Raw genomic sequence first — 25,781 nt, forward strand, 5'->3', positions numbered from 1 at the left:
GGTAAGTTTTTTTTTTCTTTTTACGCAGAGAGTGCTGAGTGCATGGAATGGGCTGCCAGCAACGGTGGTGGAGGCAGATACAATAGCGTCTTTTGAGAGACTTTTGGATAGGTACATGGAGTTGAGGAAAATAGAGGGCTATGGGTAACCCTAGTAATTTCTAAGGTAGGGACATGTTTGGCACAACTTTGTGGGCCAAAGGGCCTGTATTGTGCTGTAGGTTTTCTCCGTTTCTATGTTTCTTTGTTTTCCTGTGGGTGGCTGCAAGCAAATGATTCCCAAGGTTGTACATGGTATACATATTTTGATAACAAATTTACTTTGAAATTTAAACTTCAATGGTAAAGGTTAGCAGTGGAAATGATTCCATTCTGATAAAGGATATTGACAGCAAGCATATCCATCACCTACCTTCATTGAGGGTCAATGTAAATGCTTATTCTGAAGCGGTGCATACTTCATGTAAAGTTGCTTGTTACATGGCCTGGTACAATGACTTGCGGCCTGCATCACCAATTGTTATAAGAGAGTAGATTATACATATATTTGCTGGGCAAACTCATTTGAAAAGAAGACTTTTAGCACTTGCACAAGTAGTCCAAAGCCAGGTTTGGCTAAGTACAGTGATATTCTCGAGGATGCCCTCACAGAAGTCACTGGATACACAAGGAATAGAGATGTCAAACCAACCTATCTCAATTTATAGCCAGTTAATTATTTCTTTAAATGGCTGAATGGAAGAAGGAATTAAGAAAATTCAAATATTGGTCAAAACAGTCTAGTGATAGCACTCCTAAGGCAAGTGAAATAGCAAAACTAATCTGTAACTGCAAGCAACACACACAAAATGCTGGTGGAACGCAGCAGGCCAGGCAGCATCTCTAGGAAGAGGTACAGTCGATGTTTCGGGCCAAGACCCTTCGTCAGGACTAACTGAAAGAAGAGAGAGTAAGAAATTTGAAAGTGGGAGATCTGAAATGATAGGAGAAGACAGGAGGGGGAGGGATGGAGCTAAGAGCTGGAAAGTTGATTGGCAAAAGGGATACGAGGCTGGAGAAGGGAGAGGATCATGGGACGGGAGGCCTAGGGAGAAAGAAAGGGGGGAGGGGAGCACCAGAGGGATGTGGAGAGCAGGCAAGGAGTTATTGTGAGAGGGACAGAGGGAGAAAAAAGAGAGAGAAAAAGGGAATAAATAAATAAATGAACAAACAAACAAGGATGGGGTAAGAAGGGGAGGAGGGGCATTAACAGAAGTTAGAGAAGTCAATGTTCATGCCATCAGGTTGGAGGCTACCCAGATGGAATATAAGGTGTTGTTCCTCCAACCTGAGCGTGGATTCATCTTTACAGTAGAGGAGGCCGTGGATAGACATATCAGAATGGGAATGGGACGTGGAATTAAAATGTGTGGCCACTGGGAGATCCTGCTTTCTCTGGCAGAAGGAGCATTGGTGTTCAGCAAAATGGTCTCCCATCTTTTAAAAACTAAATCAACAATTAACGACATAACTTCCTAATTTTCAAGGATTGCAGTGGATACGGCCCGGTCCATCACAGGTAAAGCCCTCCCTCCCATTGGGCACATCTACATGAAACACTGTGGCAGGAGAGCAGCATCCATCACGAGGGACCCCCATCACCCAGGACATGCTTTTTCCATGCTGCTGCCATCAGGAAGGCGGCACACGAGCTTCAGGACTCACACCACCAGGTTCAGAAACAGTTATTACCCCTCAACCATCAGGATCTTTAAACAAAGGGGGTAACTCCATTCAGCTTCCACTTGCCCCATCATTGAAATGTTCCCACAAACAATGGACTCACTTTCAAGTACACTTCACTTCATGTTCCCAATATTTATTATTATTTCTTTATTTTGTACTTGTACAGTTTGTTGTCTTCTGTACTCTGCTTGAACGCCCTAGTTGGGCGGTCTTAAATTGATTGTTATGGTTATTATTCTATAGATTTATTGAGTATGCCCACAAGAAAATGAATCTCAGCATTGTTCACGGTGACATAAATACTTTCATAATAAACTTAAGTTGAACTTTAATTTTGGCTGTATCCATGTTTGCTACTGGGTGAGTTTAAAGGCAGTTACTAAAACACAGAAACACTCCTATGCTAAATTGGTACATGAAATCAACCCCTCACCATTTCACCAGAGGCAAAAGTTTGAAGGGTATGCATAATTATGTGTGCAAAAAAAAAAGCCTTTTGATCACCACAGCTTGTTCAGAGGATAATACCTGCTTTCTGGAGTAAAACTCCAACATCACAACTTGAAAATGAAAAGGTGCTTTAGCACACCTTTGTGCAGCTGGAAGTGATGCAACTCAGTCTGAAGTTAGGTAAAAATCCAATGAATAATATGCTTGAGACCATTCTAAGCATTAAGCATGTGGAGAATAATGTAGAGATTTATTCATTTCTGGGAATAATTCTATATTATTCCAGGCTCCTGCTGACCCAAATATTGAAACACCAGTTTAAGAATGGCAAATGGTATTGGCCCACAAGCATCCAGTCAATGCAAGTATACTCTGTGCAGTAACCTTTAAGGCACGCATACAAGTCAAATTAACAAATGCTATTATCGGCCATATTACAGATGACAGGTAGCAAAGGTATTAACCATTTGTTTTGCGAGTAACAAAAGCAAACAGAACAGCGCATAAAAATGGGAAAACTAACAATTATTCAGTTCCAGTTATCACTTGAAAAGGTCCAGACCATCATCGTCAGAACACAGAATAGAACAGTACAGTATTGGAGAGGCTATTCAGCCTAAAATATTGTGCTGATCTTGATGCCAATTTATACTTAATGTCCTACATCCATCTCTCTCCAAACCATGCACATTCATCTATCTAAAAGCTTCTTAAACTCTACCAACCTGACTGCTTCCACTACCACCCCAGTAACCCATTCTAGGCATCTTCTTCTCTGCATAAAAACTTGCCCCACCTATTCTTCTCAATTTTAAAGACATCTATCACGTCTCCCCTAAGCCACCAACTCCATAGGGAAGAACATCCCAAGTTTGTCCATCCTTTCTTTCCAGCTCCTACAGTCTAATCCAGATAGCAAACTTATAAGCATCTTCTGCATCCATGGTCTCCACATCCCTCCTATAATGGGGTGACCTGATCTGCATGCAATATTCCAGGTGCAGAACAACAAAAAATTTATATAGCTTCAGCGTGGGGCATTGGAACCGCTTCTGGGGGAGGTGGGACCAGTACTGTCCGGACAGTCTACATCTGGGCAGGGCCGGGGATCAATGTCCTAGGCAGATTGCTTGCTAGCACTGTCGGGGATGCTTTAAACTAATATGGCAGGGGGATGTTAATCCACACAGAAAAGAAGAGGGAAGTGATGCAGAGACCAAAGCTAGAGTTAGTGAAGAGTAGAGTGCATAAAAGTAAAAAGCAAAAATCGCATAGGTCACTAGATTCTAAAAGGACAATGAGTATAAGTGCATTTTATCTAAATGCCCATAGTATTAGAAACAAGGTTAGTGAACTTGTGGCACGGATCAGTACCAAGGCATATGATTTAGTGGCCATTACAGAAACCTGGTTGCAAAGTGGAGATGACGGAATTAAATATCCAAGGGTATCAGGTAATACGGAAAGATAGGCAGGAAGGCAGAGGAGGTGGGGTGGCGCTCTTGATTAGGGATGAGAACAGGGCAATTGTGAGAGATGATATAAGATCTACAGAGCAGAATGTTGAGTCCATCTGGGTAGAGATTAAGAATAGTAAAGGGAAACAATCACTGGAAGGTGTTGTCTATAGACCACCTAATAAAAATATTGCAGTGGCAGAGGCGATTAACCAAGAAATAACTGAGGCTTATAAGAACGGAACGGCAGTTGTCATGGGGTATTTTAACTTCCACATAGATTGGGTGGATCAGGTTGGTCAAGGAAGTCTTGAGGAGGACTTCATAGAATGCATCTGTGATGGCTTTCTTGAGCAGCCATACAAGGGCTTGAACCTACAAGGGAAAATACTATCTTAGATCTACTCCTGTGCAATGAGACAGGTAAGATTAACGATCTTGTAGTCAGGGATCCTGTTGGAAAGAGTGATCATAGTATGATTGAATTTCGCATTCAGATGGAGGATGAAATAGTTAGATCTAAAACTAGTGTATTATGCTTGAACAAGGGAGACTACAACGGGATGAGGGAGGAGTTGGCTAATGTGGATTGGGAGCACAGGCTATTTGGTAGGATAGTTGAGGAACAGTGGAATACTTTCAAAGAGATTTTTCACAATGCTCAACAAAAGTATATTCCAGTCAAAAGTAAGGACAGTAAGTGTGGGGAGAGCCAGCCTTGGATAACTAAGGAAATAAAATATAGTATCAAATTAAAAGCTCATGTGTACAAAGTCACAAAGAGTAGTGGGAGACTGGAAGGTTGGGAAAACTTTAAAAAGCAACAGAGAACAACTAAACAGGAAATAAGGAAAGGGAAGATAGAGCATGGAAGTAAATTAGCACAAAATACAAAAACAGATAGCAAAAGTTTTTATAAATATATAAAGCGGAAGAGGGTGGCTAAAGTCAACGTAGGTCCCTTGGAAGACGAGAAGGGGAAATTGATATTGGGCGATAAGGAAATGGCAGAGGTATTGAACAGTTATTTTGTGTCTGTCTTCACGGTGGAGGACACGTCTAATATGCCAAAGAAGGATGTTATGGATGAAGTGGGAGGTGAGGACCTCGATAAAATCACTGTCACTAAAGAGATAATGATGAGCAAACTAGAGGGCCTGAAGGTAGATGATTCCCCTGGTCCTGATGGGATGCATCCCAGGGTGCTGAAGGAATTGGTGGAGGTTATAGTAGACACGTTGGTAATCATTTACCAAAATTTTCTAGACTCTGGGCAGGTCCCGGTGGATTGGAAGACAGCAAATATCACGCCACTTTTTAAAAAAGGAAAACACGAGGAATTCTGCAGATGCTGGAAATTCAAGCAACACACTTCAAAGTTGCTGGTGAACACAGCAGGCCAGGCAGCATCTCTAGGAAGACGTACAGTCGACATTTCGGGCCAAGACCCTCTGTCAGGACTAACTGAAGGAAGAGCTAGTAAATTTGAAAGTGGGAGGGGGAGGGGGAGATCCAAAATGATAGGAGAAGACAGGAGAGGGAGGGATGGAGCCAAGAGCTGGACAGGTGATGGCAAAAGGGATATGAGAGGATCATGGGACAGGAGGCCCAGGGAGAAGGAAAAGGGAGAGGGGGGGGAACCCAGAGGATGGACAAGGGGTATAGTCAGAGGGACAGAGGGAGAAAAAGGAGAGAGAGAGAAAGAATGTGGTATATAAATAAATAACGGATGGGGTACGAAGGGGAGGTGGGGCATTAGCAGAAGTTAGAGAAGTCAATGTTCATGCCATCAGGTTTGAGGCTACCCAGATGGAATATAAGGTGTTGCTCCTCCAACCTGTACGTGGCTTCATTTTTACAGTAGAGGAGGCCGTGGATAGACATATCAGAATGGGAATGGGATGTGGAATTAAAATGTGGCCACTGGGAGATCCTGCTTTCTCTGGCAGACAGAGCGTAGGTGTTCAGCAAAACAATCTCCCAGTCTGCATCCGGTCTCACCAATATATAAAAGGCCACATCGGGAGCACCGGACGCAGTATATCACCCCGCCGACTCACAGGTGAAGTGTCACCTCACCTGGAAGGACTGTCTGGGGCCCTGAATGGTGGTAAGGGAGGAAGTGTAAGGGCATGTGTAGCACTTGTTCCGCTTACAAGGATAAGTGCCAGGAGGGAGATCAGTGGGGAGGGATGGGGGGGGACAAATGGACAAGGGAGTCGCATAGGGAGCGATCCCTGTGGAAAGCCGGGGGGGGGGGGGGAGAGAAAGATGTGCTTAGTGGTGGGATCCCGTTGGAGGTGGCGGAAGTTACAGAGAATATGTTGGACCCGGAGGCTGGTGGGGTGGTAGGTGAGGACCAGGGGAACCCTATTCCTTGTGGGGTGACGGGAGGATGGAGTGAGAGCAGATGTGCGTGAAATGGGGGAGATGCGCTTGAGAGCAGAGTTGATGGTGGAGGAAGGGAAGCCCCTTTCTTTAAAAAAGGACATCTCCCTCGTCCTGGAATGAAAAGCCTCATCCTGAGAGCAGATGCGGCGGAGACGGAGGAATTGTGAGGAGGGGATGGCATTTTTGCAAGAGACAGGGTGAGAAGAGGAATAGTCCAGATAGCTGTGAGAGTCAGTAGGCTTATAGTAGTCATCAGTAGATAAGCTGTCTCCAGAGACAGAGACAGAAAGATCTAGAAAGGGGAGGGAGGTGTCGGAAATGGACCAGGTAAACTTGAGGGCAGGGTGAAAGTTGGAGGCAAAGCTAATGAAGTCAACGAGCTTAGCATGCGTGCAGGAAGCAGTGCCAATGCAGTCGTCGATGTAGTGAAGGAAAAGTGGGGGACAGATACCAGAATAGGTTTGGAACATAGATTGTTCCACAAAGCCAACAAAAAGGCAGGCATAGCTAGGACCCATACGGGTGCCCATAGCTACACCTCTAGTTTGGAGGAAGTGAGAGGAGCCAAAGGAGAAATTATTAAGAGTAAGGACTAATTCCGCTAGACGGAGCAGAGTGGTGGTAGAGGGGAACTGATTAGGTCTGGAATCGAAAAAGAAGCAGAGAGCTTTGAGACCTTCCTGATGGGGGATGGAAGTATACGGGAACTGGACATCCATGGTGAAAGTAAAGCGGTGGGGGCCAGGGAACTTAAAATCATCGAAAAAGTAAGGACGTAGGCAAAAGACGGGCAACTATAGGCCAGTTAGGTCAGATAGAGGGGAACAGGTGGATGTCGTATACTTGGATTTCCAGAAGGCATTTGATAAGGTGCCGCACAAGAGACATAAGTAAGATACAGATGCATGGAGTCGGAGGAAGTGTATTGGCATGGATAGTGGATTGGTTAACCAATAGAAGGCAGAGAGTTGGTATAAATGGGTGTTTCTCCGGTTGGCAGTCAGTGGTGAGTGGGGTGCCACAGGGGTCGGTACTGGGCCCGCAGCTGTTTACCATTTACATTGAAGATTTGGAAGAGGGGACTGAGTGTAGCATAGCAAAATTTGCTGGTAACACTAAACTGAGTGGAAAAGCAAATTGTACAGAGGATGTGGAGAGTCTGCAGAGGGATATAGATAGGTTAAGTGAATGGGCCGAGGTCTGGCAGATGGAATGCAACGTTGGTAAATGCGAGATCATCCACTTTGGAAGAAATAATAGAAGAGCAGATTATTATTTAAATGGTGAAAGATTGCAGCATGCTGTTGTGCAGAGGGACTTGGGTGTGCTTGTGCATGAATCACAAAAAGTTGGCTTGTAGGTACAACAGGCTATTAAGAAGGCAAACGGAATGTTGGCCTTCATTGCGAGAGGGATTGAATTCAAGAGCAGGGAGGTCATGCTGCAACTATACAGGGTACTGGTGAGGCCGCACCTGGAGTACTGTGTGCAGTTCAGGACTCCATACTTGAGGAAGGATATACTGGCTTTGGAGGCAGTTCAGAGGAGGTTCACCAGGTTGATTCCAGGGATGAAGAGGTTAACCTATGAGGAGAGATTGAGTTGCCTGGGGCTATACTCTCTGGAGTTCAGAAGAATGAGAGGGGATCTTATAGAAACATACAAAATTTTGAAAGGGATAGATAAGATAGAAGTAAGAAAGTTGTTTCCATTGGAAGGTGAGACTAGAACTAGGGGACATTGCATCAAGATTTAGGACAGAGATGAGGAGAAACTGTTTCCCAGAAAGTGATGAATCTGTGGAATTCTCTGCCCAGGGAAGCAGTTGAGGCTTCTTCACTAAATATATTTAAGAAACAGTTAGATAGGCTTTTACATAGTAAGGGAATTAAGGGTTATGGGGAAAAGGCAGGTAGATGGAGCTGAGTTTACGGACAGATCAGCCATGATCTTATTGAATGATGGGGCAGGCTCGATGGGCTGGATGGCCTACTCCTGCTCCTATTTCTTATGTTCTTACGTTCAGCATAACTTTCTTTCTCTTATAAGCAACACCCAGAGCAATGAAGGCAAGCATGCCATATGCCTTCTTTTACGATTGGGGGAAAAAAGAAATGGCAGATAAACTGAATGAGTGTTTTGCATCAGTCTTCAGGATCAGGAAGATGCCAGCAAAATGATAGAAATGCCAATGAGTCAGGGGCAGAAGTGAGTGCAGTCACTGTTATTAACAAGGTACTTCAGAAGCTGAAAGGTCTGAAGGTAGATAGGTCACCTAGACCAGATGGACTACACCCAGGGATCTGAAGGAGGTAGCTGAAGAGATTGTGGAGGCATTAGTAGTGATCATTCAAGAATCACTAGAGTCAGGAATGACTCCAGAGGACTGGAAATATCATAATGTCACTCCACTCCAAGAAGGGAGGAAGGCAAAAGACAGAAGTTATAACTGTTTGAAAACTCCATCACCTTCTATGTGAAAATATTATTCCTCCTTTCTCATTTCCCTTGTTTAGAGTCATGCCTTTAGATTTCTACCCTTCTAAGGGAAACAAGTCCTTCCTACTTATTCATCCAGACTCCTAATAACTTTACAGATCTCAATTAAGGCTCCACTCAGCCTCCTCTGTGTCAAAGAAGAAAACTGTACATCTATTGCATCCTTTCTCACAGCTGCAACTTTATGCTTTAACAATGGCCTTTGCAATCATATCTTCTCTGGAATATGGCGACTGGAACTGTATAAAACTCCAAGAGCTGCCCAGTTGGTTACACCCTCTTCTCATATAACCTCCTTCCTCTTTCATTTTGTGCCTCAGCTAAATGAAGGAAATCTTTCCACATGCTCGTTTAACCACCTGCTGTCTTTGCACACCGTCTTCAGCAGTAAAGTGTACAATAGTCATTCTTAAATGCAAATACAGTGATAGAATGTAGTATATACATATGATACAAACTGTTGTATTAACAGTTAATATTAGATGTCGTACTTTAAGACCGCTAGGTCTTGTAGATATGCTATTAAATATTGACAGCTCTTCCAAAGTCCGCTGAAACATCTTTTAAAGATGATACACATGGAAAGCGAGAAGTCCAGATGCCAGGAATTCCAAATTCCATTCACTTCTTCTGTCAAGTTTTCTATAATTACATCTCATCAGCAATAACTCTCGCCATGCTCTGAGAGTATTTGGACGTCATGAAAATAAAAGTTAAATGACATAAATGATTTCCTGTGCTCCAATATTATACTTCTTCTTTGTCTCGCCCAATGAGAGCAATAATTTCCAAATCCTTGCGCAGAAGTTACTTTACGCACAGACCAACGTTCATGTGGACTCTTGCTCCGTTCTCTACAGCGCGCCACATCCGCGGCTCAAGCCCCTACCTGTAGCGAGGTCAACAAGGAAACCAGGTATACCTGGCGTGGCCCAATTCCACCCATCGACTGAAAAGCCTCATCCAGCGACATGGCAGCAGTGACAGCTGAGGAATGCAGGTCCCAGCCAGGTCGGCTTTTCAGCTGCCGGCTGAAGGAGGCGGGGTATCGGTCTGCCTCGTCACCAGGGAAGCTGATACGTCACCAGGGAAGCTGATACGTCACCGGGGAAGCTGATATGTCACCAGGGGAGCTGCTACGTCACCCCGTGCCCTACCTGTGCTGGCCAATTTCGAGGGGACTGGGTGGTGGTGCCGCGCTGCCCAACGTGGTTCATCACAAACAATAACCACACAGGTCAAAAGGTCTACAGGGTCCCAGAGAATTGTTTCCATTAGTTCTGCTTACCCTTCCTTATCTGACAGCATTAGAGCTACTTAATCTATCCGAGCCATGGCCATCAACTCGCCTTTCATGAAGCAATTGACTGTAACCCACCAGTTATCAGGACTTTCGTTTCCACCAAAGAAAAATCTCTCAAAGAACTCCTTTTGTCACAGTATGGCAAAAAATGTATAAAAAGTACAGAAAAGCCTATCCTCCATATTTAATATTTCGGAAATATTTGAGTGATATTGTTTGACTAAGCATTCTTTCTTTGTTTACATAATTCATAATGGGTTATATGTACAAAGTACGTGAATGGCATTGCACACCTCGCTAAAGTAAAAATGAACCGAACACATTCTCCCCGGATCCTTGTTTTTCTTTTGATTAGCTTTATGTTTTGGAGTTACATAACATAAAGCTAATCAAAAGAAAAACAAGGAGCCGGGGAGAATGTGTTCTAATGTGTCTAAAACTTCCTCATCACCACTGTTATGTTTTGGAGTTACAAAACATAACAGTGGTGATGAGGAAGTTTTAGACGAACCCGAGAAGACCACCTATCTGTTGAAGCGCAGCAAGACGTTCAAGTTTTTTAAAAAGCACGGCGGACATAAGAACATAAGAAACAGGAGGACGAGTAGGCATCTGGCTCATTTGGCCTGCTCCACCATTCAATATCATGGCTGATCTGGCCATGGACTCATCTCCAGCTACCTCCCTTACTATACAAACATCTATCCAACCTTGTCTTAAATATTTTTACTGAGGTAGCCTCCACTGCTTCATTGGGCAGAGAATTCCACAGATTCACCACTCCTTGGGAAAAGCAGTTCCTCCTGATCTCCATCTTAAATTTACTCCCCTGAATCTTGATGCTGTGTCCCCTTGTTCTATACTCATCTACCAGAAAAGCAACATCCGTGCCTCTATCTTATCTATACCTTTCATAATTTTATATGTTTCTATAAGATTTCCTCTCATCCTTCTGAATTCCAGCGAGTACAGTCCCAGGTGACTCAATCTTTCCGCATAGTCTAACCCCTCATCTCTGGAATCAACCTGGTGAACCTCCTCTGCACCGCCTCTAAAGCCAATATATCCTTCCTCAAGTAAGGAGAACAGAATCGCATGCAGTACTCCAGATGCAGCCTCACCCGTATCCTATACAGCTGCAACGTAACCTTCCTGTTCTCAAAACCAATCCCTCTAGCAATGAAGGCTAGCATTCCATTTGCCTTCTTGATAGTCCGCATTGATGTCAAAAAAAGCCACGCATGTTTTTTCTTTGGAAGCACATCAAGATGTTTGAGTTTAAAAAACACAGAAATCGGACATAATTCACAGGTTCATAAACAGGGAATACCAGATGAAAAATAAAAAATTATCAGAAATGGCTGGCTACATCAGAAAGATAGATGTGTTTGTTTGCACGACAAATACTTGCATGATGTATGATTGAATTGAGCAGCATTTTAAAGCAAATGGAATAGCCGATGAGAAATGAGTGCCAGTGTAATGAGGGTAACTGGTAGAGGAGCACACAGTTTTCTTAGAAGATTGACTGCTTCAACCAAACCAGCTGAAACAAGCTTTGCTGTATTGTGAAAGCAATTCAGGAACATTTAGAACTAAAACCATTGTCAATTGGATAACTCTTTAGGTTTCATAAGTGAAATCAAAAGGAAGGGGAGTCTATTTCAGCATTTGTGTCTGAATTGAAAAGATTGTCTCAGCATTGTCAATTTAATGATGGGTTTATTAGTTTAATATATTGAGAGATTGTTCGATTTGTGGAATCTTACAAGAAAACATTCAAAGACGGCTCCTAACTGAAGCACAGCTCATATTTAAAAGAGCAATTGAAATCACCGTATCAATGGAAACAGCAGACAGAGACGCAATTGGACTGCAGTCAGGAATGACAGTGAGCGTAAACAAAATAGCAGCATCGATACAGAAAATAGCCTGGCTGAACAAATTGTGTTACCATTGCGGCAGAGGCTCATGTATGCCCGGCCAATGAGGTTTAAAGGTGAAACCTGGAGAAAATGAACAAAGTAGGACACATACAAAGAGCATGTTGGGCAGACAGAAATAAATGGTCTGCATAGGAAAGAGAAAAAGATAAAATGTGATGCTGCAGTTTCAAAAAGAAGACTAATCTGCATACTGTTGATAAAAAAAAATCTTATAATGAAGAGAGTGACACAGGACTTGGTAGCCTTGAGATGTACATGTGTGAAAACTAACAGGAGACATGCAATATGGCTTAGACCACAAGTGAACAGCAAATTAATTAAAATGGAATTAGACATCCGCTCGGCTGCTTCAATCATTTCATAAAATAAGTTTGAACAGCATTTTGAAGATACAGAACTGAAGCCCGCTATTATCCAAATAAGAACTTATGCTGGAGAAAAAAATACTCCTGTAAGAATGATATTCAAAGCAGTAAAATACAATAGGCCACATTGGGCTTTTATGTGGTAAAAACAGAACGGCCAGAATTGTGGGGCCATGATTAGCTGAGACAACTACATCTTGATTGAAGATCCATCCACCATTTGCATGCCACATCCCTGCAATAGAGTGACCTGAAAGCAAATTAAGAAAAGTACTAGATGATGCCACAGCCATGTTCAAGGAGGGCATTGGAAAACAAACACATCAAGGGTAAAATAGTGCTTAATGAAAATGCCATCCCCAAGTTTTCCAATGTCATGGTCCAGTCTGTGAAGTCTGCATGCCCATTCACGGTCCGGTCCATGGTCCGGTCCATGGACTCAGGACTCTGGGTTTTCCAGCTGTCCCTTGTTTTGGTTGAGTTAATCATAGGCACCTGATTCCCATCTTGGGGCTTGGAATATAAGTAGCCTTGGGGTTGAGTGTGGGCTGCTGGTTTGTCTTGTCAAGATCCCCTGGGAGCAACCTGCTGGTGGAAGGCTAGTGTGGCCACTTGCCATCTTTAGGCCGTGTTGGAGAACCATTGCTTCATGGAGCATAGCTGTTGGTAGTCAGAGCTGTCTTTGTGGTATGGATTCGGCTGTTTCCTGGGCCAGCTGAGTGGCCGTCAGCCACTCTGAGCTAGGTAGGGATCTGGCTGTTTCCGCAGCCAGCTGAGGTTGCTGGCTGTAACTGTGACTTGAAGCAACCCTGAAGCAGAGATGGGGGGATCTGTCTTGTCTTGTCCTCGCCTCTGTGGGGTAAGTTAGGCTGTTTTACTGTTGCCCTGTGGGGGGATCTGTCTTGCCTTGTCTTTGCCTCTGTTGGGTAAGTCTGGCCGTTCTGCCATTACCCAACGGGTGGACCTGTCCCACCTTGGTGTGGAGATAAAATTGAGTCCTGGCTTGTCTAAGGATGAGTCCCGGCTCTATGTCTATGTACTGTCCAGTCTATTGTTGGTGTCATGTTAAAGATGAGTCCCGGCTTTTTGAAGGATAAGTCCTGGCTCTATGTTGATGTACAGTTCCCAGTCTGTCTCCGAGCTCCAGCCTCTGAGTTATCAGCCTCCGCATTTCAAGCCTCAAGACCCGGGTCCCTGGCCTCGCGCCTCCGGACCCACGCCTCAAGACCAAGACCAAAGCCTGCAGCCCCAAGCCTCTAGACCCCAGCCACGTCCTGTCCTGTAGCCATGTCATGTCCTTACTTAATTCTGGGGTCCGAGCCCAAGGCAAGACCCAGGTGCTGGGTCCTTGTCCAGTCTCTGGCTCGGAGTCCCAAGCCCAGGCTCCAAGTTCATGGTTCCAAGTCCTTGTCCCACTTTCCCTAGCCCAGGCTCCTGGTTCAGTTCCTTGTCTGGGTTCCCTGTCCAGTCCATGTCCTAGCCCAAGTCTGCGTTCTTGTCCCTGCTCCTTGTCTGTATCCTGTCACATCCCTACTCTAGTCAAGTCCTGTTCCTATTTCTTCAGTGACTGTGTCTTGCATTTGGGTCCGTTCCCAAATGTGACATCCAAAGACTGTCTGGTTCCTTATTCCATCTGCAATAAAGTAGCCAGTGAGCAAGATCACATGGAGGCTGAAGGAATTCTTTCCAAGGTTTGACCAGTGGCCAACCTGGACATCGGACATCGGATATCAGAAGTTTTGAAAGGAGGAGGCTTCATCAGGTCTGTTGCCCAAGTACAAAAGACAGCAGCAGGTAGTACAGCGAAAAAGAGCTTTGACTAGCAATCAGTTGGCGTTTGGGATTGACAGCAAGAGCAAATTAGAGGAAGGCAAGGCAAGCGCAGCAGCATCATCACAGCGGCCGTCATCTGAGTGATCTTGAGACTTTAGGCCTCCGAGACTTCAAGTAGAGAGGCCTCAGTTAGAGAAAGCAAGGAGAAGAAGAGCTCAAGCATAATTTTTTTTTCCACCTTCCTTTCTTTCTATCTGTTCAGCCGGGACAGTAGAGATACCAGGCAGGATAGTGGAATGCTTCTCTTGCAGGATTGGGAAGGCAGGAAGACCTCCAGTGACCCTGGCAACTACAACTGCGAGAAGTGAATCCAACTACAACTGTGAGAAGTGAATCCAGCTGCAGCCTCTAACAAACTGTGTTAAGGAGTTGGAGCTGGAGCTGGATGAACACCGGAGGCAGAAGGAGTGATAGAAAGGACATATAGAGAGATAGTTACTCTCAAGGTGCAGGACACAGGAAACTGGGTGACAGTCAGGAAGGGGAAAGGGGTTAAGGAGCCAGTGCAGAGTACCCCTGTGACCATACCCCTCAACAACAGGTGTATCACTTTGGATACTGTTAGGGGGGAGGGGGGAATGACCTAACAGAGGAAAGTCACAATATGGGTCCCTGGCGCTGAATCTACCTCTGTGGTTCAGAAGAGAAGGGGGAAGAAGAGGCATATTGTGGTAATAGGGGCTTCATTAGTTAGGGAAACGGACAGGAGGTTCTGTGGGCGAGAATGAGATTCCCTGATGGTATGTTGCCCCCCCTGGTGCCGGGATCTGGGATATCTTGGATCGAGTCCTCAGCATTCTTAAGTGGGAGGGTGAACAGTCAGAAGTCGTTGTCTTTCTAGGTACCAATGACATTGGTAGGATGAGTACCAGGTTCCACATAGGGAGTTCAGGGAATTAGGTGCTAAGTTAAAGGGCAGGACCTCCAGGGTTGTGATCTCAGGATCACTACCCGTGCCATGTGCTGGTGAGGCCAGAAATAGGAAGATTATGTAGTTCAACACATGGCTAAGGAGATGGTGTAGGAGGGAGGGCAGAAGATTTTTAGATTATTAGGCTCTCTACCAAGGAAGGTGGAACCTGTACAGAAGGGATGGTTTGCATCTGAACTGGAGGGGGACTAATATCCTAGCAGGAAGATTTGTTAATGCTGCACGGTGGTGTGTAAACTAGAGTTGTAGGGGGATGGGAACCAGAATGCCAGAACAGTTAGTGGAGAGGTTGTGTAGGCAGGTGTTGGTAAGACCTCTGACAAAGTCAGGAATCAAAAGGCTGAGCATGGTGCGACTAGTGTCCTGAGCTGCGTATATTTCAATACAGGAAGTATCGCAGGAAAAGCGGATAATAGTGCTGAAGATGAGGTAGCTGGTTTACAAACAGAGGCAACGTGTGGTGAGGAGAAGCTGTTGAAAGAGCAAAATCAGTCAACCGGATGAGTTGTGACGCAAAGGGTGGACGAAATTGGAAAGGGTGAATAATGCACTGAAGGTGTTATATTAGAATGTGTGCAGTATATGGAATAAGGTAGATGAACTTGCAGAACAGTTACAGATTGTTAGGAATGATGTTGTAGGCACCACTGAATCATGTCTGAAAGAAGGTTATAGCTGGGAGCTTAATGTCCAACGATACACATTGTATTGAAAGGACAGGCAGGAAGGCAGAAGGGACAATGTTGCTCTGTTGGTAAAAACTTAAATCAAATCTTTAGAAAGAGGTTGCATAGGCTCGGAAGATGTTGAATCACTGTGGATAGAGCTAATGAAATGCAAAGTTAAAAGGACCCTAATGAGTGTGGTATGTAGACCCCCAAACAATAGTAAGGATGTGGCCCACAAATTACAACAGGAGATAGAAAATGCATACCAAAAGGGCAATATTACAATATTAATGAAGATTTCAATATGCAGGTAGATTGGGAAAATCAGGTTTGTGCTGGATTCCAGGAGGGGAATTTCTAGAGTGCCTGCAAGATGGCTTTTTAGAGCAGTTCGTGATTGAGCTCACTAGAGGATCAGTTATTCTGGATTGGGTGTTGTGCAATGAACCAGAATTGATTAGAGTTTAAGGTAAAAGAACCATTAGGGGTAGTGATCATAATATGATCAAATTCACCCTGACATTTGAGAAAGAGAAGCTAAAGTCAGATGTATCAGTATTACAGTAGAATAAAGGGAATTACAGAGACATGAGAGAGGAGATAGCAAGAACTGATTGGAAAAAAAACACCTGCAGGAATGATAGCAGAGCAGCAATGGCTGGAATTTCTGGAAACAATTCGGAAGGCACAGGATATATGAGAAAGAAGAATTCTAAAGGAAAGATGACACAACAGTGGCTAACAAAAGAAGTCAAAGCCGACATAAAAACCAAAGAGGGGACATAGAATAGAGCAATAATCAGTGGGAAGTTAGAGGATTGGCAAACTTTTAAAAACCAACGGAAGGCAACTGAGAAAGTAAGAAGTAACTGTGGAAAATACTAGCAGTTTGGTGAAAGTTTCAGGTGTCCAGGGTCATGAAGTGTGTGAAGTTACCATAACTAGAGAGAAGGTTCTTGGAAGGCTGAAAGGGCTAAAGGTAGATAATTTACCTGGACCAGATGGTGTACACACCAGGGTGCTGAAAGAGGTGACTGAAAAGATCATGGAGGCATTAGTAATGGTCTTTCATGAATTACTAGATCCTGGAATGGTTCCAGAACACTGGAAAATTACAAATGCCACTCCACTCTTCAAGAAAGGAGAGTGGTAGAAGAAAGGGAATTATAGGCCAGTTAGTCTGACCTCAGTGGTTGTGAAGATTTTGGAGTCAATTATTAAGGATTGGGTCTCTGGGTACTTGGAGGCACATGATAAAATAGGCCGTAATCAGCAGGGTTTCCTTAAGAGAAAATCATGCCTGACAAATCTGTTGGAAGTCTTTGATGAAATAATCAGTTGACATTGTGTACTTGGATTTTCAGAAGGCTTCTGACAAGGTGCTGCACATGAGGCTGCCTAACAATCTACAAGCCCATGGTATTACAGAAAAAACTCTAGCCTGGATAAAGAAGTGGCTGATTGGCAGGAGACAGTGGGAATAAAGGGAGCCTTTTCTGACTGGCTGAAAGTGACTAGTAGTGTTCCACAGGGGTCTTTGTTGGGATCGATTCTTTTTATGCTATATGTCAATGACTTGGATGATGGAATTGATAGCTTTGTTGCAAAGTTGGCAGATGATATGAAGATAGATGGAGGGGAGGGTAGTTTTGAGGAAGTAGAGAAGGACTTAGACAAATAAGGAGAATGAACAAAGAAATGGCAGGTGGAATACAGTGTTGGGAAGTGAATGGTTATGCACTTTCCAAGAAGAAATGAAAGGATTGACTATTTTCTAAATGGAGAGAAAACTGAAATAAATCTGAGTTGCAAAGAGACTTGGAAAGTCCTTGTCTAGGATTCCCTGAAGATTAAATTACAGGTTGAGTCTGTGGTCAGGAAGGCAAGTGCAATATTAGCATTTATTTCAAGAGGACTAGAATATAAAAGCAAGGATATAATGTTGAAACTTTATAAGGCACTGGTGAGGCCTCACTGTAAGTATTGTGAGCATGTTTGGGCCCCTTATCTTAGAAAGGATGTGCTGAAACTGGAGAGGGTTCAAAGGAGGTTCACAAAGATGATTCCAGAATTGAATGGCTTGTCATGTGAGCAACGTTTGGCTCTGGGCCGGTATTCACTAGAATTTAGAAGAATGAGGGTGACCTCATTGAAACCTATTGAATAGTGAAAAGCCTAGATGGAGTGGATGTGGAGAGGATGTTTCCTATGCTGAGAGAGTCTAAGACTAGAGGACACAGCCTCAGAATAGAGAGCTGTCCTTTAAGAACTAAGATGAGGAGGGATTTTTTTAGCCAGCGAGTGGTGAATCTGTGGAATTTGTTGCCACAGGCAGTTGTGGAGGCCAAGTCTTTATGTATATTTAAGGCAGAGGTTGATAGATTTTTGATTGATCAGGAAATGAAGGGATACGGGGAGAAGGAAGGAGATTTGGGGCTGAGAGGGAAAATTGGATCAGCCATGATGAAATGACAGATCAAATTTGATGAACTAAGTGGCCTAATTCTGCTCCTATATCTTACAGTCTTATAGGTTGAGAGGAGCCATGGGCCAGTGGTCCCAGTAGCCAAGAAGAATGGGTCTGTCCTGGTCTGTGGTGATTTTAAGGTCACCATAATCACAGTACAGAAAGTAGATCAATACCTCCTGACAAGGATATCTTTGCTACCCTTTCTGGAGGGAAACGCTTCAGTAAAGTGGACAGCTGAGATGGAAGAAGAATCCTAAGTGTTTCTCACCATAAACAATCACAAAGGGCTATATTGCTATAACAGGATTATTTTTGGAATAGCATCTACACCTGCACTCAGGCTGAAAGCTATGGACCAGGCAATCAGTGTTACCTGGATAACATCATTGTCACCAGTACAATCTCAAGACAGTGTTAAACAGATATGAAGATTATGGCCTCAGAACATGACACAAGAGTGAATTCTTTAAACCAAGCAACACTTACTGTGGTCGCACCATTGACACACAAACATTAGCCAAGTGTGCTGAGAAAACTCAAGCAGACGTGAATGCCCTAAGGCCAAAGGATATGTCACAGTTGCAACACACACAAAATGCTGGTGAACGCAGCAGGCCAGGCAGCATCTCTAGGAAGAGGCACAGTCGATGTTTCAGGCTGAGACCCTTCGTCAGGACTAACTGAAAGAAGAGATTTGAAAGTGGGAGGGGGAGGGGGAGATCTGAAATGATAGGAGAAGACAGGAGGGGGAGGGATGGGGCCAAGAGCTGGACAGTTGATTGGCAAAAGGGAAACAAAGCTGGAGACACAGGAGAAAGAAAGGGGGAAGGAAGCACCAGAGGAAGATGCTTTTTAAAGTCACAGTTTCAGTCCTTTTACAAATTGTCATCTACTGTAACAGGTTTCTGCCAAACTTGTCTGCTGTGTTCCACCTCTTGAACTCATTACTTCAGATCAGGAAGAAATGGCAATAGACAAAGCAGTGTGAGGCAGCTTTCCAAAAAAAACACAAAGGAAATGGTGATGTCAGACACTGTACTCACATATTACGATCCACATTGTCCAGTGCAGCTTGCCTGTAATGCCTCACCTTATGGTATAAGTGCAGCCATGTCACGTGTGATGAGTGAACGCCTCCATAGCCTTTGCATCAAGTTCCCTTACCGCTGCAGAGAAAAAACACACACCTTGACAGAGAGGGGTGGAAAACATTTCAAATAGTATGTGTATGAAAGTGTTTACTGATCTTCAAACACTAGTGTTTATTTCGAATCCACAGAAGGGTGTTTCACTAACTGTAGCAGCACGAATGCAGAGAGAGGATCTGTTTCTTTGCGGTCACAAGTACATGATTGAATTCAAGAGGACAACTCATCGTGGAAATAACATAGAACATAGAATAATACAGCACAGTACAGGCCATTCGGCCCACAATTTTGTGCTGACCCTCAAACCCTGCCTCCCATATAAGCCCCACCTTAGATTCCTCCATATACCTGTCTAGTAGTCTCTTAAACTTCACTAGTGTATCTGCCTCCACCACTGACTCAGGCAGTACATTCCATGCACCAACCACTCTCTGAGTAAAAAACCTTCCTCTAATATCCTTCTTGAACTTCCCACCCCTTACCTTAAAGCCATGTCCTCTTGTATTGAGCAGTGGTGCCCTGGGGAAGAGGCGCTGGCTATCCACTCTATCTATTCCTCTTATTATCTTGTACACCTCTATCATGTCTCCTCTCATCCTCCATCTCTCTAAAGAGTAAAGCCCTAGCTCCCTTAATCTCTGATCATAATGCATACTCTCTAAACCTGGCAGCATCCTGGTAAATCTCCTATGTACCCTTTCCAATGCTTCCACATCCTTCCTATAGTGAGGCGACCAGAACTGGACACAGAGTTTTATAGAGCTGTATCATTACATCGCGACTCTTAAACTCTATCCCTCGACTTATGAAAGCTAACACCCCATAAGCTTTCTTAACTACCCTATCTACCTGTGAGGCAACTTTCAGGGATCTGTGGACATGTACCCCCAGATCCCTTTGCTCCTCCACACTACCAAGTATCCTGCCATTTACTTTGTACTCTGCCTTGGAGTTTGTCCTTCCAAAGTGTACCACCTCACACTTCTCCGGGTTGAACTCCATCTGCCACTTCTCAGCCCACTTCTGCATCCTATCAATGTCTCGCTGCAATCTTTGACAATCCTCTACACTATCTACAACACCACCAACCTTTGTGTCGTCTGCAAACTTGCCAACCCACCCTTCTACCCCAACATCCAGGTCGTTAATAAAAATCACGAAAAGTAGAGGTCCCAGAACAGATCCTTGTGGGACACCACTAGTCCCAATCCTCCAATCTGAACGTACTCCCTCCACCACCACCCTCTGCCTTCTGCAGGCAAGCCAATTCTGAATCCACCTGGCCAAACTTCCCTGGATCCCATGCCTTCTGACTTTCTGAATAAGCCTACCATGTGGAACCTTGTCAACTGCCTTACTAAAATCCATATAGATCACATCCACTGCACTACCCTCATCCATATGCCTGGTCACCTCCTCAAAGAACTCTATCAGGCTTGTTAGACACAATCTGCCCTTCACAAAACCATGCTGACTGTCCCTGATCAGACCATGATTCTCTAAATGCCCAGAGATCCTATCTCTAAGAATCTTTTCCAACAGCTTTCCCACCACAGATGTAAGGCTCACTGGTCTATAATTACCCGGACTATCCCTACTACCTTTTTTGAATAAGGGGACAACATTTGCCTCCCTCCAATCCTCCGGTACCATTCCCGTGGACAACGAGGACATAAAGATCCTAGCCAGAGGCTCAGCAATCTCTTCCCTCGCCTCGTGGAGCAGCCTGGGGAATATTCCGTCAGGCCCCGGGGACTTATTCATCCTAATGTATTTTAACAACTCCAACACCTCCTCTCCCTTAATATCAACTTGCTCCAGAACATCAACCTCACTCATATTGTCCTCACCATTATCAAGTTCCCTCTCATTGGTGAATACCAAAGAAGTATTCATTGAGGACCTCGCTCACTTCCACAGCCTCCAGGCACATCTTCCCACCTTTATCTTTAATCGGTCCTACCTTCACTCCTGTCATCCTCTCCTGGTCAAGCAGTCCTGGCAGGGGCCTACAGATATCATCAAAAGTAGGTACTTGGTCAGATTAAGGACTGAACTGGACCACTCTCCTGCACAGTGGAGATGGATCTGATATCAGTCGGAGATGACTCGTCGATCAGTTGAGGAGAGCAGGGTCCATTGTTAGAGGAGAAGGGTGTCTGGAGTTGCCAGAGCCACTTCCTGCAGTCTCAGAGTCAACTCCTAAAACCATGTCAGAGGCCCCAGAACCTGAGATTGTTTCATAGCTAAAAGTCTCACCTGCCAAGCAGAGTGACCGCATCCCCCCAACCCATCAGGAACGATATTATCCCACAATAGTAAGAAATTCTCCGCCGCAATTAAATCTTTCAGCCTGAATGGAGTAATATAAAATTTACTGTGCTGTAGATATCTATATGGTATAATATAGAATACTGTGTATACAGTTGAGAAGCATTCTATATTGACTTGGAGTTTATAGCTAAGCAGGGGGGAGTGTAGTGCATTCAATATTTTAGTAATATTTGATAAATATTGTAAATATATTGTATGATTAAGCATTCTTTGTTTACATAATTTATTACAGGTTATATGTACGGAGTATGTGAATGGCATATGTCATTACTCCATCACATCATAAGTACAAGTCTCGCTAAAGTAAAAACAAAACTAGACATGTTATCCTGGGTCCCTGTTTTTCTTTTGATTAGTTTTATGTTTTGGGATTACAGAAGATAACGGCCTACAAAACATGGTGGATACAGCCCGATCCATCACAGGAAAAGCATTGAGCACATCCACAGCCACGGGAAAGCAGCATCTATCATCAAGGATCCCCACCATTCAGGCCATGCTCCCTTCATGCTTCTACCATTGGGCAGGAGGTACAGGATCCTTGGGTCCCAGACCACCAGGTTCAGGAACGGGTGTTACCCTTAAACCATCAGGCTCTTGAACCATCATGGATAACTCCACTCACCTCAACTCTGAACTGATTCCACAGCCTATAGACTCACTTTCAAGGATCCCATGCCACATGTTCTAAGAATATTTTATTTATCTGTCTGTCTGTTTGTTTATTTCTTATTATCAGTTTATTTATTTATTATTAGTTCTTTTCGTATTTGCACAGTTTGCCTTCTTTTGCACATTGGCTGTTTGTCAGTCTTTATGCGTAATTTGTCATCGATTCTATTGCATTTCTTTATTCTATTATGAATTAATGCAAGAAAATGATTCCTAGGATAGCGTATGGTGACAGTTGAGAGTTTCAAGGAATTAAAAACAAGCTCTTTTCTAAGATTAATATCATCATTTCCTTTATTTATTTCCCAGCAAGTCCCAGAGATTCACATTCCAATGAATAGACTTTTGAAGTGTAATCTCTTGTTGTAAGCAAGTGAATAAAAGCAATAAAAACAGGAGATACTAGAAATATACAGATTAGGCAGAGGAAGAAATAGAGTTAGCATTTCAGATTAATGACCCTAAATCAGTTGTCATCATTTATAACTGTATAATTTATGTGTAAGTTCTTTGTGAATGTTGTGTCTCTAATGCCATGTGCCTGTGATACTGCTGCAAATTTGTTTTTCATTGCATCTGCACAAACATGTAAATGTACGTATGACAAACTTAGCTTTGACTTTGACAATAATATTGGTCAAAGGAAATATGTCATCAGCACTTTCTTCTTTCTTTGAACAAGCATCCATAACCATGTCAGAAATTAGCAGTTATGATGTTCAGGATGAATGTGCAAATATATCAAAATAGTTCAAATGTTTCCATTTTAATATCAGAGAATGTATACAATATACAACCTGAAATTCTTACTCTTCACAGACATCCACAAAAACAGAAGAGAGCTCCAAAGAAAAACATTAGAATACCAAGTCCCTTCTTTCCGCACACACAAGCAGCAACAAAGCATCAACCTCTCCACCCCCCCATTCAGCAAAAAGCACCCACCACCCACCAAGCAAGCCCCCAAAGACAGACCATGATCTGCAGTCAACAAAAACTATTGTTTACCCAACAGTTCAACATGCCACAGGCTCTCTCTCTCTCTCTCTCTCTCTCCCTCACTAACAAGGGACAGAGAGGTGTCATCCATTTCATACCGAAAGGGGAGACTGACAGTCACTGTTATGATGTCACAGTGTGACGCATCACTTTTTATTCCGAGATTCTCTGACTCGAAAATTGGCAGGAAACTCTCCCCACCATCGAGGGAAAGAGAGAGGGAGCGACTACTCGAGTACGGAGACCTCTGTCAGCTGCATCCGCCACCATTCCTTCTCCCTCAAGCTCATCTGAAGAAGCAGCCATTTGGCGCCATCTTAGCTCTGCCCATCACTGGACATTGTCAACATATTGTACATATAAATACATGCGTTATTTTAGTCAGTTGAATGGGACAGCTGGAGAAGTCAAGAAAGAGTTTCTAAATTATTTACCAACCAGTTATTTTAACATGCAATGAATGGATATTCTATAAAAGTTTCAGCCACAAAAGTTTACAGTAAATTTCTTTTCCAAACCAAATATTAAAGCAAAGTACACACTAACCCCAAGCAGTTAAGAGCGGGCTCCTCACCTCAACTCCGAATTAGTTCCACAATCTATGGATTAATTTTCAAGAACTCTCAGTATTATTTATTTGTTTTTTTTGTCTTTTTGCACAATATGTCTTCTTTTACACATTGGCTATCAGTCTCTGTGTATAGTTTTTCATTCATTCTATTGTATTTAGTTCTTCAACTGTGAATGTCTGCAAGAAAATGAATCTCAAGACAGTATATTGTGACATAGAGGTGCTTTGATAATAAATTTAAACTTTGAGAAACGTAGAACAGTTAATTCCTCTATGTGTTTCTAGCATGTTATTTGGATGTTTACTCTGTAGGTGGTGCTGGTGTCACTTATTTTTGGCTTGAGGAACGGCTGGGATAGATCTGTGAAATCTGCATTGGTTTTCATTCAATAAACCAGCATTACCTACTAGAAAGTTGTACTGAAAGTTTGAAATTGTTTGAATTATGTCATTGGCTATACCTCTAGAACCAAAAAAGAGCACTAACATTTTACAAATAACAATACCTTTCATATTGATCCTCAAAATCTGAGGAATTTATTTTTGATATAACTGTGCTGGCGTACGATTAGCCACTAAATCTCGCTAGTGGAGTTTTAAAACCAACCCTTGGCAAAGAATTCTGATTAACGTGCCAGTGTTCTGTTGTTTAGTGCTGGCATTAAAAGAGCAGCAGGGCAACTACTTTTCCCTTCCCGCCATTTTATTACTGCACACCCCCAAGGCTTGCAGATCGAGAATACATGGCTTAGTCACGCATCTAACAAATCGTATATGCATAATATTTTCAAATCAGAGATAGATGTGTTTGGTTAGTGTTAAAATTACTGTGAAACATCAGATGTTTGGAATTAAGATACAGATCAGCCACCATCTAACTGAACAACAGAGCAGGGATGCTGGTTTGAATGAACTGCTCCAATCTTCCCATTGTCCTGATGACAGTTGTTGAAGCAATGTCACCCAGAAATTTCCATCCCACTCAATATTAAAGAAAAGCAGTGTCGATTAGACAAATATATCATTCAATGAGCACCATTATAAAAATAGGTCATTGATACTCAGTCCTCCAGCTCAAGCTCCCTCCTCACAGAAAATACATTCCATTATGCCAGTGGAATGTGAGTAATATGAACTCCACCAATCTGACAACTTTCATAAATAGTAACGTATTCTATCAAAATGCAGTCGGTCAGTGACTAAATACACAAACTGTGCACAAAATTTCCCCTTTTTATTGCACAAGGATTTGTGAGTGATATATCTGTTTGAATATCCCCTCTATCAGCAATCAGTCCCATGGAACCTCAAGTCAAATTCAAGGGCTATGAGGCTGGCTCGAGGCAGATTTCATTGGAATCCGACTCCAGTCGAGCAGGATTCCACAAGAACAGGTTTATAACTACAACACCTGTAAATCCTAATCAAAGGGAACCTGGAAAATCATTTCCAAAGCTGGAGGAATGCATGTAAGCTGAGAAAGCAGATGTTCAATGCTATATCATTAGTCGTGTCCAGAACCCAAAATAGGTTTTTTTTCCTGTTCTATTGGCTGGGAGCATTGGATCACCTAGAATCAGCAAGGCAAGTGACTTCCCTTATAGTAACTTACTGCCCTCACTTTAAGCAACACACATCAAAGTTGCTGGTGAACACAGCAGGCCAGGCAGCATCTCTAGGAAGAGGTACAATCGATGTTTCGGGCCGAGACCCTTCGTCAGCGTTCACCAGCAACTTTGATGTGTGTTGCTTGAATTTCCAGCATCTGCAGAATTCCTCGTGTTTACGCCCTCACTTTAATACTCCCAAGTACAGAAAATGAACACTTGCCACACTATGTCATTTGCTGCATATACTAAGTTACCAGAAATTCCAAAAATTTTCACCATCCACACATAAAGAACTTTGGATCACATTGATATTGAACAAAACATAAATCATAATGGCAGATAAAGCAAACAATATACATGTAGACTGATGACTGATGAGTCAATCAGTACAAATGAGTTGGAAGCTGTTT

General features: G+C 43.3%; 1 protein-coding gene across 2 annotated transcripts in view; it reads right to left on the reverse strand.

Moving 5' to 3' along the window:
* The window catches only part of LOC134348003 (solute carrier family 22 member 15-like), an 86,389-nt gene extending 76,832 nt beyond the window's left edge, over positions 1-9,557 (reverse strand). For both annotated transcript variants that reach the window (XM_063050735.1, XM_063050736.1), the window contains exon 1: positions 9,411-9,557. In XM_063050735.1, the coding sequence (XP_062906805.1) occupies positions 9,411-9,494 (84 nt within the window). In that variant the 5' untranslated portion in view covers positions 9,495-9,557. The remainder of the gene's footprint in view (positions 1-9,410) is intronic.
* Positions 9,558-25,781: the final 16,224 nt, after the last annotated feature.

This window comes from Mobula hypostoma, chromosome 6 (assembly GCF_963921235.1).
Source record: "Mobula hypostoma chromosome 6, sMobHyp1.1, whole genome shotgun sequence".
NCBI classification, from domain to species: Eukaryota; Metazoa; Chordata; class Chondrichthyes; order Myliobatiformes; family Myliobatidae; genus Mobula; species Mobula hypostoma.